Below are 13967 nucleotides of genomic sequence, written 5' to 3'. Positions count from 1 at the left end.
TTTTCGCATCCAGTTCCTTTGTAACCACATCATAATATCCTATCAAATTTGTCAGACAAGACTTTCCCTTAACAAACCCATGCTATGTCTGAATTATTGCTGCAGTCTTGTCTAGATGATCCTGCAATGCATCTTTAACCAGTGACTCCATTATTTTACCCGGAACAGAAGTTAAACTAACTGGTCTGTATTTACTCGTGTCACCCTTCGATCCCCCTTTGTGAATTGGGTATATATTTGCACATCTCCAGTCCGTGGGAACCTCCCCTGAGTCCAAGGATGCTCTCATAATTATGGCTAAGGGTTTGCTTAGTTGCTTTGCCGCCTCCTTTAATATAACTGGATAGATCCCATCCACCCCAGGTGCTTTTCTTACGTTTAACTTCAACAATTTCTCTTCCACTTTGCTCTCAGTTATTACAAAATCATTAAGTATCTTGCTACAATTTGATAACCTTCCACCATTTTCAAACCTTAATAATTCCTCACATGTGAATGTAGATGCAAAATACTCATTCAGTTTGTTTGCTATCTGAGCAGGATCATCAACAGTCGAACCATCAATGTCAAGTGGACCAATCAGATTCATCCCCTTCCTTTTAGAGTTTATATAAGTAAAGAAATCCTTGCTGTTTTTCTTAGCATCTTTTGCCAAGGATTTCTCGTAATCTGCCTTTGCCTGCCGAACCTCCTTTGTGACCTGATTACAGATTAACTTATATCTGCCAGAGGCTTCTGAGTCGCTTGATAATTTATATGCATCCCATGCATTTTTCTTCTCTGTTACGAGTCTCATTAGTTCATTTGACAACAATTTAGGCCTAAACCTTGAACAATATTTCTTAATAGGTATGAACCTTTTAGTAGCTTCCATGATTAATTCCTTGAATGCTTCCCACTTAGAAGTTACTGTTGGTAACATTGTCAGTTGATCCCACTGTACAGAATTTAAAAACTGTCGAAGACCACTGTACTCGCCTTTACGGAAGCAAAAACCCTTTCCTTTACCCCTGATGGTAATTAAATCTTTAAGTAAATCCCACGTCAGTGCACTGTGATCACTGCCACCTAGTGGTTCTTTTATCTGGAAATTCCTAATACATGAATGATCACTACTGATAACCAGATCAAGAGTATTACATTCTCTGGTTGCCTCTCGAACATGCTGCTGCAGAAAACAATCATCCAATAAATCCGCAAAAGTCTGACTAGTGTGTGAGTGCCCAACCCACAAGTTCCAGTCAATATCTGGGAAGTTAAAATCCCCCATTATAAGACATTCAGATTTACTTCATAATTATGTAGCCCACTCTATTTCTCTGTACAATTTTTCATTGTACTCATTCAAGTCATTAGGCCTATAACACACTCCTACTCTTATTTTTGCTTTCGCAGTGCTTATGTCACACCAAACGTACTCAACAGTGCACTGTTCATCTATATCAACTGGATGCACTTCTTTTGATTTTATGTTTTTCTTTATTAACAGCATAACACCTCCTCCCTTCCTATCCTGTCTATCCTTTCTGTACACATTGTACTCCCCAAATTCCAGTTCGGCATTCCTTATATCTGTGTGACACCACGTCTCTGCTATCCCAACAATATCCTCCTTTGATGTCTTGACCAACACTTCAAATTCATCAAATTTATTTACTATACTTCTAGCATTGGTATACATGCAAGTATACATGCACCTATTCTTATTCTTAATTACTCTTACACATCCCATATACCCACCTGTTTCACGATGACTGTCATATGTCCCTGAAACCCCCAACACCCCTCGCTCCAGGTCGCTACTTATTCTAATAGAAGTTGTGCAAGAATCACCTTCACCTCTGCCTACGGCTACTGTTACACTATTAGTCCTTGTATCCCCCCAAGCTATCAGTTTTCCGACCCACCTAACACTTCCTCGACAGCATCAGCAAATATTCTTGCACCCTTTCTATTTAAGTGTATCCCATCCCTGTAGAAGCAGTCTCTCCTGTTAACAAGTACAGTCCAGGCTGAAAAAAATTCTATCCCTTGAGCCTTGCACAATCTTTCCAGGGCCGAATTGATCGACAAGGCTCTCATCATATACTCCCTCCTATCGTGTCTGGGCAGAATTGCAGACACTTTCAACTTCAACCCTAATTCACGGCTTTTTTTCATCAGTGACCTTTACTTGTTAAGTAATTCTTCCGGTCTCCTACTCTTGATATCATTAGTGCCAACGTGTACAACTATATCACCTTTTGTGCCCCTAAAAGATGATATCTGCTCTACAACGTCATCAACCTTTGCCCCTGGGAGACATACCCTGGTCCTGTTCCACCTATCCTTTTTACAAAGGATGTTCCCCGTTTCCCTGATAATAGAGTCACCATCAACTACTAGTTCCTTTGGGACCAGCGCAATCTTCCTTGGGGGTTGCCGCTGTGTTGCGTGATGACCAAGTGCAAGCTCTGGCGTTGATGTGGGCACCTGAGAGCTGATGGGCCCCTCAATTTAGATCTTTCGAGGGCATCCACCCTGTCCTTCAAACTCTCATATAGGCCCATAACAACGCTGAGTTGTCGCCTGATTTCCTTACACTCCTTACATCGCGCACACACAAAGACATCCCCCATGGCAATATCATGTTCCGTTCCAGATAGTTCGGCAAACATTTCACAAGTTGCACATTTTTTTAGGCTGTGATGCGTTGGAGAATCACCCCCCTCAGTTCTCCCCCGAGTCACAGCACACCTGCCACTTTGTGCCCGTTGCTTTGCTGGATATTTTGGGGCATGATATTTTAAATTAATAAGATCAATAAATTAAATTAAATTAAATGTCAATACTACGCTATCTAATAGAAACAGTGAAGCGTATTACTGTTTCTATAATTATACGTTAGAGCTACCTAGCTACCTCAATTAAAAATTTAAATTCCCTATCACTATATACAAAAAACAATGCCTGCAAGATTCGAACGGACTAACGGTTTTATAAAGTATTACGTATATCTACAAAAACTGTTTATATAAATTAAAATAAAAATAACCAGCATAATTAGAACTATAAGACTACGTATTGAGTACAATATAAAATAACAATTATGTAAATAAAAAGCAAACACTTATCGTTTTTTTCAGAGCCTGTAAATCGCAGCTGTATTTTCTAAAGAGAGTCAGCGCCCTCTCCCAGCAGCTGTGAGATGATCAACTCAATTATATCACCTGTGAGATGATTGTAACTGAGGTGTTTAAGGCATTGAATGGTTTGAGCAAACTCAATGCTAATGGGATTCTTTCTCTTGCTCAGGTTACTCGCCTAAGGGACATAATTCAAATTGAGGAAAGACAATTGTAGAATAGATGTGCGGAAATTCGCCATTAGCAGGGGTTGACAGTTGGAACCAAGTTCCATCTGTTGGAGTGGCGATCAACAACTTAAATAAGTTTAAGAAAGGATTAGACAAACATTTGGAGTGATGGGATGACTGAAATGAGTTTTTTTTTTTTTTTTGGCTGATGCTATATAAGCTTGCTTTCTTGCATAATATGACTCTACTAATGCTAATGTTATCAAGAAAAATTTAATCTTTTATTGTAATCATCAAACCAAATGCAATGGTGATTTCAACAGCTTGCATTCAGTAGTTGACCAAATATTTTCTATTAAGTTGAGGTCTGATGATGTAAGTCATTCGAAGATACATATATTTCATGATTTTTCAGGCCAATTAATAAATTTCTTTACTTTGTAACATGGTACAGAAACAGCTTCTCTGTATTTTATGATAATGAAGGACAGCAGAACATTCTATATAATGTTAATATAGCCACCAGCATTTAGGTGTCCTTTGGAATATAACCAAGGGTTGCTCTCACAAAGAAAGGCTTAAGTTCTGAAAATTACAGGGTTCTGGAGACTAAGCACCTGCAAGGTTATCTCATTGCAGTGTATAAGGCCTTGAATGGGTTGAGCAAGCTCAATGCTGATGGGATTTTTTTCTCTTGCCCATATTAATCACCTGAGGGGACATAAATTCAAATTGAGGAAAGAAAGTTGTAGAATAGATGAGCAGAAATTTGCATTTAACCAGCGGATTGCTGGAACAAACTTCCATTTGTCATTGTAGAAGTTGACAGCTTAAATAAATTCAATGCAGACTAGACAAACATTTGGAGCAAATGGGAAGTTTTTTTTTTTTTTTTTTGCTGATGGTGTATAAGCTTGCTTCCTTGCATCATATGCTTCTACTAATGCTAATGCTAAATACACAGGTTCCATATTTTTGCACATTATTCCTGATAACTATGAGCAAATAGGGGATGAAAAGTATAAAATACTGCCAGATATAACCATTAGAAAAAGGCAATTTTATATTATAACATTTTAATTGATTTAGAAAACAGAAAACTACTTAGGATTATCTATGAAATCATTTCATACACTATATGACCTGAAGTATGGATACATATGTAGTTACAAAAAGATCCTTTAATTCAAAAACCTAATATAACATGGCCACCTGTGGCCTGCATGACAGCTTCAATTTGCCTCCATTTTCTACTGCAAAGCAGCTGAAAATCCAGCATGGAAGAAACCTATTTTGGTCAGTCTCTCTGACACCCCAATTGTCTCACAGGTGTCCAATGGGAGTGAGGCTCTGAACCAGCAAGTCCAACAATTTAACATCACTGTCCAAAAACCAATCTTGTTTGACCTTCACTATACAGCAGGTGGTTTTTTTACTATATAAACCTGTTTCTACAACACTAACACCATGTAAGTACCACATAATTATCCAAAACGTCAAAGTTTAAGTACTAGACTTGTAGCTTCAAGACATGTCATCAACAGACCAAGTCCAAACAGCTGAAATTCATCATACTTCCTCCACTACACTTCACAGTTGAGATGATACACTATGAAAATCTCTGTAAAATCTCCGCTCAAAAACAGTCATCAGAAAGAAGCATTGACTGATAGTTGCTGTTACCTTGAAGTGCCCTGAGATGTTTTCTCAGATGACATACAGAAAACACAAAGAAACTTGTTCGTAGTTTGTTGAACATATTTTGTGAGTATATGAGGCTGTCCAGATCTAATTGGGTTATCACCTACATTTTCCATGTCAAAATAAAATCCCCCACAGTGGATGGTGGAGGTTCATATAAGTCACAGTTGTACATACTCTCTCCCTGAAAAAACTACCCTGTGAATCATCTACAAACATTAAGCATGATATCATTCATCAATATCATTAATGCATACTGAAAACAACAATGAGCACAGAACTGAACTGGGGATTATTGTTATTGTTATTGTTATTTGGTTTTTAGGAGCATTAGCAACTAAGGCCATATTGCTCCGGGATATGCGATGGTCATTCCCTGACCTTTCCGCATCCTCCGTATTTGGTGGTGACAGGCTCGAACCCCGGTCTAATCAAGAAGCGTGTGCTACGCACTGCTGCTCCTTCCCACCTGGCTACGGAGGCACCTACTGAACTGGGGGAGGGTAGGAACTCCACTGGTAACATTAGTCCAAGAAAAGTAGTGCCCACTGATAACCCCTTGCTGCCCTTCTCTCACTGAACCATCCTTTTAACCAGTAGCTTGCCCTTAATGCCATACTGCTCCAATTTATACAAATCTTTCATGTGAAACAGCATAAAACGTTTTCTGAAATTTAAGTATATGATGGCAAAATTATTTTTCACATCCAGTTCTTTTTCAATTTGTACCGTGACTGCCATTCCTGTCTCACTGTCCTACGTTACTTCTTTAACTAGTGACTCCATTATTTTCTTTGGAACAGAAGTCAAGCTGACAAGTCTACAACTACTTCACCCTTTCATTTCCCTTTGTGAATTGGGGAGACATTTGCACATCTTCAGTTTACATGGACCTCCCCTGAACACAAAGATGCTCTCATAATTGTGGCTAAGGGTTTGCTTACCTCTTTTGCTGATTCTTTTAACATAACTGGATAGATACCAGTAAGCTAAAATAATTTAGCCCCCAGTTATAATTCAGTGTACCCTTGGTATTTCCATCCCTAAAAAAAACATTTTCATGTGTGAATGTAGATGCAATATATTTATTCAGTTTTTCTTCTGATATCTGTCAAAAGGATGTCAGAATAATTTTGATCAGTCTTGATATCAAAAAAACACCAACCCTGATGTTATTTCTCCATTTGTTCTCAAAACCTGTGCTCCCGAGCTTACTCCTGTTCTGTGCTGCATTTTTCACTCCACAGGTGTTTTCCCTTCTGCTCGGAAAATTTCTCATATCCAGCCAGTTCCTAAAAAAGGTGAAAAATCCCTCCCATCCAATTATCATCCCATTGCACTTCTATTGTTTTTAAAGAAAAGGATAAATCTATTAACTACCAACTCTTAAACTATCCAGAAACCTTCCTTCTAATCAATAATCACCAGTATGGATTCTGTCAATGTCAATCCATTGGTGATATACTGGCTTATTACGCATCTATGGCAAATTCAATGGAAAAGTTTGGTGAAACTCAAGCAGTTGCTCTTGACATTACAAAGTCTTCTGATCATATTTAGCATAAAGGTCTTCTAAATAAGCTTCCATCTTATGGTTTGCCAACTGTTTTTTGTAATTGGGTATCCAGTTTTCTCTCTGACTGCTCACTGCAGGTGATGGTAGACAGCTCTTTGTCTTCTAACTTCTCCACTAATGCTGGTATTCCCCAAGATTCAATTCTTTCTCCCACTCTTTTCCTCTTAACCTTCTTCCATTAACAGGAAATCCTATCCATAGTTTTGCTGATGATAGCACATTGCATTCCACCTTCCAGTTTGAGAAACCTTGTATTGCAGAGACAGATTCAACTTCTCTAACGATTCCTTATATGCTAATCTCCAGGTAATTCTCCAGTGGGGCAAAGATAACTTGGTTGATTTCAATCCTTCTAAAATGCAATTCTGTCTTATATCTAACTAAAAGGATTCTTCTGCTCCTATGCTTATCTTCAATGACACTCAGATTTCTAGACAAGATCACGTTAGTTCTCTATTAGGGGTTACCCTGACTTCCAATCTTTTTTGGTATAAGTACATCACAAATATTGTTTCCTCTGCATCTAAAAAACTTTGTTATCTCTTTCACTCTCAGTGTTATTCTTCTTCCAAACAGCCATTCACTCTGTACAAATTGCAAATCCACCCTACCCTGGAATACTGTTACTTCCATGGGCACTGTTCTTCTCCAATTGGCTTCCATAATTCTCACTCACTCACTCACTCTCTCTCTCTCTCTCTCTCTCTCTCTCTCTCTCTCTCTTCCAAAACAGTCTAAACACATGCTGCAACCAGTCAGCATCATTTTACTTCAAAATGATGAATAACTTCAAACAACCCCAACCCAACATTTCTTCCTTCAACTTCTATTTTTTGGAACAACTTCCCATCATATGTATTTCCATCACATGAATCTACAAAAATTCTAGTCTAATGTCAAAAAGTATCTTCTTTCATCTTCTGAACCTTCAATCCATGCACAGTACTAAGTACTATAGGTTTTAATATCTCTCGTGCTTGGGGTTTTCATAAAATAAAAAAATATAAATAAATAAAAAAAAATAGGATGATGAATAGCTGTGCCTTTCATATCTTGTGGACCATTGAGGACCAATATGGTTCAACTCTTTCCTTTTAGTGTTAACATAAGCAATAAATTCTTTGTGAAATATCTTCGCATTCTTAACCACAGATTTATCATAATCTGCTTTAGCTTGCCTAAGGCAGATTAAGTACTTGATTGTACTTACTGTAGGTTTCTGTTTTTTTTTTTTTTTTGATTTGGTAGTTGTTGGCGCATCGGCTTCTGTGGCCATAATGCACCTCCCAATGTTTTTGCAGTACTTTGATCCAAGCCCGAAGCAGGAATCGAACCCGCGACCTTTGGGTTGCCGGGCAGGTACTTTACCCACTCGGCTAGCCCGGTCGGCTGTAGGTTTCTGTGTCCCCTGATTATTTATAATTATCCCATGCAATTTTTCTTCTCTAACATTAATCTGAACAATTCATTGGGTACTCATTTAGGTCTACACCTTGAACAATATCTTTTAGTTGATATGAAAGGCATAGTAGCTTTTATGATTACTTCACTGAATGCTGTGCATTTAGAATTTGCAGCTGATAACATCATCACTTGGTCCCACTGAATAGAATTTAAAATCCAAGTTAGCCTAATATAGTCACATTTACAAAAGAAAATTCTTTTCCTATACCCTTAACAGTAGTTATATATTTTAGTAGTCCCCCACACAAATATATTATGATCACTGCCATCTAGTGATTCCTCTACCTGGATATTCTTATTGCATGAAGAGTCACTGCTGATAATCAGATCAAGACCAGATTAAAAATTCACAGTCAATAGATTTTAGAAAGGTTATGGAAATCTTGAAATATATAACAATCTATCTGAAAGAGAGTAGTCACAATAATTAATAATCCCACTCTTCCAAACTTACTTCACAATTTTCATTCTTTATCGCACAAATGTTGATTTTTGCAACTAAGGCAGTAATTAATTATGAACAAAGTCATGGTGCATAAATAGAAGACTGAAGTAACTTTAATGAGTTAACTGCCCATCATGTGAGTTTGTTTACTTCTTTGCTTTCCTATTAGAAATCCTCTAGCTAGTGCCAGCTCTGCAATAATTTTTTCCCCTTTTATTTGTTTTTTCTTGCTTATCTTTCCTTTCCATTTTTTCATTTGTTTTCATAAAAATATACTAAATACCACCCCACCTCCCTTCCATAGGCAAAAAAGGCTTCTCTTGATGATCAAAATGCAACTAAAACATGTTTGTAATATTTTTAATGATCAAAATTTTAAAAAATAAAATAAGTAAAATTTCATTAAAAACTATCACTGAGCATCATCCTCATTACTTTTATGACTCAAATTTTCAATATAAGAAATGCTGCTACAAAAAAGAAAAATATGAATGATATGCAATAAAAACAGATAACTATGACTGGTGCTGAGAATACTCTTCAAATTGATTAAGCATTCTGGAAAAATAATACTGCAAAATATACTATTAACCTAAAGCTTTCACAGCTGTTTCCACACTTTTACGAGGAAAGCCCATTTCCATAAGCTGTTGTACTGCAGGTGGTACAGATGCTGGTGATGATGGAGGGATTGGGGTGTGTAATTTGGGAACTCGGCGAGGCCAAGGTATGTGTGATATTGATTGATCAGGAGACTGATCAGTAGTTATGCTGCTACTTCCTGCTTCACTTGTAGGACTATGGCTAGCAGGATCTTTTAATTGTAGTTGTGGCCTAGTAGCTTCTGCTTCAAGATACTGGCTCACTTCTAGTGAAGCAGTCTAAAATAAAAAAAATTAAAAATTTGAACATTCAGGATTTCACAAAATTAAATTACAATGAGTAAAAAGCTGATCATGAAATTGGCAAAGAGTTAGTTTCTTAAAAAAAGCAAGTCTCTAGTTTCTTGTTTAATTTTTATTTAAAATGCATGAACAGCTTTAGTTTTTCATGCATTTTTAACAGTATGAAGTGGTTTTAGCCACTTCACACTAAAACTATATCCGATGCCTAATGTATACTTCAAACAGAAATAATAAATCAGCTAATGATGCAAACAAATTGTGAAGTGAAAAACTACAATTAACTCCAAGATACATCGTCAGCTGTTGAGCATTATGGGATTAAAGAAGAAAGACATGTTTTAAAAAACAGATGATAAATAATATTGATATATCAATGTAATAGTGCAGTAGCTGAGGATATGAAAAGTTCAGATTCAGGGTTTAATAAATAATCATGATGGAATACAAATCATCAAGAAACACTATGCAACAGTGGATAAACAATTGAAACACTTAATGTAACTTGAAAATGTTCAATTAAAAGTCAATGCAATATATTTTTCAAAAACATATTCTAACCTAGAACAAATTACATTCATATGACACTGTTAGAAAATGTTCATTTATTTAATAAACTAACAAGGTATGCATATTAAAACTATGACAGAAACTACATAATATTAATCTTAGTAAATTTATAATTGTAATTTATTTCAGATTATAAATGATAGAAGTCTATCACTATAATAGGGCCTGCTTCTATAATATAATACAGTCCCACCAGAAAAAATGTAAAAATAAACATGGCAACAAAATTTTTCACAAAACCATAACATAGACATATTACTATATAACAACAATATTATAAAAAAATTAATAATACATAATATAAAATCCATTTTCTTTAAACTGTAGCACAGTAAAACCATGCCGCAATTTTAAAAATATGAGACAGCGAAAAAAATGATAATTTCACACATACAGTACAACGTTGTTAATCCGAACTAATTGGGACCAGGGGTAGTTCGGACTTCTGATTTGTTCGGATTTTTGATTTATCAAAAATACTGTTTTGAAGACTAAAAAAAAAAAAGAAAAAGAAAAAGAAAAGTTTAATAAGTTTAGAAATAAAAACACTAAGTTCTACTTACGTATTTTTATTCATAGGTAACAAAACAAATGGAACTTTCAGCCACAATAACACATGTATAGGCCTTTAATGAAAATAATTACTTATTTTTTGCTGCACCACTTTCGAACTTCATTTTTTTTTTTATTGCCAGATCACTCGCTCTTTTTAGGAAGAGTAGTTGAGTTGGACAGCATTCAGTTTGTTTGTCGATTTTCACGTATCATTTAATTCGTTAGTTGGTAAGGTAATAAAAATATTTCTCCAATTTACACTTATTAGAATTGCTGTTTAATAGAATCAAAATTCAATTCGCAAACATAATCACAATAAGTCCCAAAAATGATTACTCTAATTACTTTATGGCACCAGCATAGAAAAAAAAATAAAATAAAATAAATAAATTCTGGTCTGTTTGGATTATTGACGTTCAGATTTTCGATGCTCTATTGTAGTTATTTATTTCTCCTGTACACTAAAATCCGTTAAAATTTTTAAAATTCCTGAAATTTTAAAAGCATAAAAAGTCATTCCTTTAGCCAAAATTTAACTACTGATCACAACATCAATTATTGGATTCATTTCATTCCAATTTGTAATATGTTATTTAAAAATGCTTTTTTGGGTGAACTCATGGCAGGAATTGGTGCACGTGCACCAGTTTGCTTTTAGGATTATGAGTATTATAAGGATTATGCTGCCAGGAGTATTATTCATGGTAGGAATGTGGATTGTCTCTCTCTCTCTCTCTCTCTCTCTCTCTCTCTCTCTCTCTCTCTCTCTCTCTCTCTCTCTCTCTCTCTCTCACACACACACACACACCTAATCTAAGCCCAATTGTTCTACCTTCACTTGTCTTGCTTCAGTGAAACCACAAATAATAGTATTAGTAGTTAAGCATAGCAAATGATGCAAGGAAACAACCTTATACAGCATCAGTCAAAAAAAAATAAATAAATACCCACATCATCATTAATGAGATGCATTAATGATTTGTCTAGCCCTTCCTTAAATTTATTCAAAATATTTACTTCAACAATATCTGATGGAAGTTTATTCCAACAATCAAATACTTTTTGGCTGAAAACAACTTTCACATATCTATCCTGCAGCCAGCTATTTCCAATTTAAGTTTATGTCCCCTGTGTTTTCTGAGAAAGAGTAAGGATGCCATCAGTATTTATTTTAATCAATCCAATTAAAATTTTAAACACTTCAATCAGCTCTCCTCGCAGCCTGTATTTCCAAGTGTTGTAATTTCGCAGAACTTAAATAGTTCATGGTAGAAATACCCTTTTGTGTCCTTCACTAATCTTACTGCTCTTCTGTGCACCCATTCTAACACGTGCACATTCTTTTTAAAATAGGTTTCCAAAGCTATGCATATAGGCAGTACCCAAAATGCAGAATACCAGCCTAACTAACCACTGCTTTATACAAGGGGATAATCATTTTGTCCCTGTTAACAAAATTTCAGTATATCATTGACAGAATTCCATGATCTCTCTCCAAGCAGCCTACCTATCTGAACTCTTCAAAGAACTTCATTTCAGACTTTACAATCATCCTCAGAATTTTTTTCTTTCTCTATCACCTTGAGTGTGGTACCACACTCAGAGAAAGTTAATCCAAGAATAACATACCAACTTATGTTATTCTGGGAGTACTGCTACCCACTTACAGTGCTTTGCATTTAACAATTTTAAACTCTAATTTCTGCTTCTCAAGCTCATCTGTCTAAATTTTTTAGGTCTTGTTGTAGTACTATGCCTTGATTTCTATCATTAATCACCCTGCAAACTTTTGTATCATCTGCAAACTTAGAAAATAAGCTTGGTATGACTTCATTCATATTGTTAATAAATACTGAAAACAGTAATGGGGTCCAGCACTGAATTCTAGGGGCCTCCAATAATAACATTAGTCCAAGAAGAGCAGCACCCATAAACAACTACCTACCCTCTGTCTGTCTTCTGCCCTTACCCATAGCAGTAACTTTCCCCTAATGCTGCACTGCTCCAATTTGTATAATAGTCTTTCATGTGGAACAGTGTCAAAAGCTTTGCTGAAATCTAACTATATGATGTCAAAATTATTTTTTGAACCCAGTTCCTTTTTTTACTGCCACATAGTAGCTAATCAAATTCATCAGAGAATATATGACTAATAATTTGAACAAGTAACTGAACTTACATGAAATTTTTGTAAACAGTTTACCAGATTTTGATTCAATCAAATCCTCTGTGCTATTACAGTTACTCTTAATTATTTCAATGTTTCCAGATTAATCATTAAGATTCTTATTTCCCTCTTATTTAATAGATGATTATATTTTAATGTGATAAAGTTTTCATAGAGAGAGAGAGAGAGAGAGAGAGAGAGAGAGAGAGAGAGAGAGAGAATCTTTAATGCCCTTCACAGCCAAAAAGCCAGGGGTTTACATTTTTACAGCCTCCCGAAACTTCCGGGAAAATTGAACAATTATTTACAAAAAAAAGGTAATTTTACAAATGAAAACATATTTTGATACAAAGGAGAGAACTCCTTAAGAGAGTTAAGTTTGATTGAGCTGACTTGACATCGAGATAAGAGCACCAGCTCAATCAGACAGGAACAGATGTGCAAGGTACACATCAGTCATTGCTGATTAGTCCTACTAGTCATAATTTTTGTCCGGTAAGTCCGGTCAACAGCGAATTTGTTCAGGTCAGCGTCAAGTACCTGGGTTTGCTTGAACATCTGCTGAGGGAGGAACCTGTCTGAGAGATGGAGTCGTGCTGAATGCGAGTAGAGCTCGGGATTGGCCCTAAGGGCAGCAGGGGGGATCCTCCAGCCACAGGTATCCCAGAATGAAGGTGTTGCGATTATGCCTGTTATCATCTTGACTGTTGCTAGGAGGCGTTGGTCGTCGATGGTGGGAAGCCATGGAATCCCGAGAGAGTTGGCAAGTGCATGGTACGAATCAGAGCTGGAAGGTTGTGCTTCCTGTTGGCCCACTTTAGGAGCCAGAATTCTGTGGCAAAGAGTGGTTTCTTTATTGACGATGCCGCTGACGTCCAAATTTCAGCAGCATAGAGTAAAGGTGGAAAGATAATTGTTCTTATGTACCTCACCGGTTGTCTTTTTATCTCTGATATGAAGGAGATGCTGTTTTGCTATCCACCGGAGTCTTGAAGCACGTGTGAGGAGCATGTCTATGTGGGTGTTGAATCGAAGTTTGGAGTCGAATACAACCCCCAGATCACGATGGCTGGACACAATTGGGATGAGGATGTTGCCGACCGAAGGCTGGAGAGAAGAAGAAGTTCGCTTCAAAGAATACACCATGAATTCGGACTTAACAGGATTGATCTTGAGCCCAAACTGGCAGAGGTAGGATGTGACTGCAGTGAGAGTGTTGTTAATTTCCGTTTTTACCAGATCAAGGTCTTGACCAGGGATGATGGGAGTGAGTATCTTGATATCATCTGCAT

The 13967-nt window shown here is 36.5% G+C and overlaps 1 protein-coding gene across 1 annotated transcript in view; it reads right to left on the bottom strand.

The window, feature by feature from the left end:
* The window catches only part of HERC2 (E3 ubiquitin-protein ligase HERC2), a 971627-nt gene that overhangs the window by 531548 nt on the left and 426112 nt on the right, over positions 1-13967 (bottom strand). The window contains exon 42 of the mRNA XM_090372402.1: positions 9074-9362. Within this exon, the coding sequence (XP_090228528.1) occupies positions 9074-9362 (289 nt within the window). The remainder of the gene's footprint in view (positions 1-9073; positions 9363-13967) is intronic.

Source organism: Mastigoproctus giganteus, chromosome 1 (genome assembly GCF_048544385.1).
Source record: "Mastigoproctus giganteus isolate SK-2022 chromosome 1, ASM4854438v1, whole genome shotgun sequence".
Taxonomy (NCBI): Eukaryota; Metazoa; Arthropoda; class Arachnida; order Uropygi; family Thelyphonidae; genus Mastigoproctus; species Mastigoproctus giganteus.
This window is presented reverse-complemented; position numbering and strand designations above follow the sequence as displayed.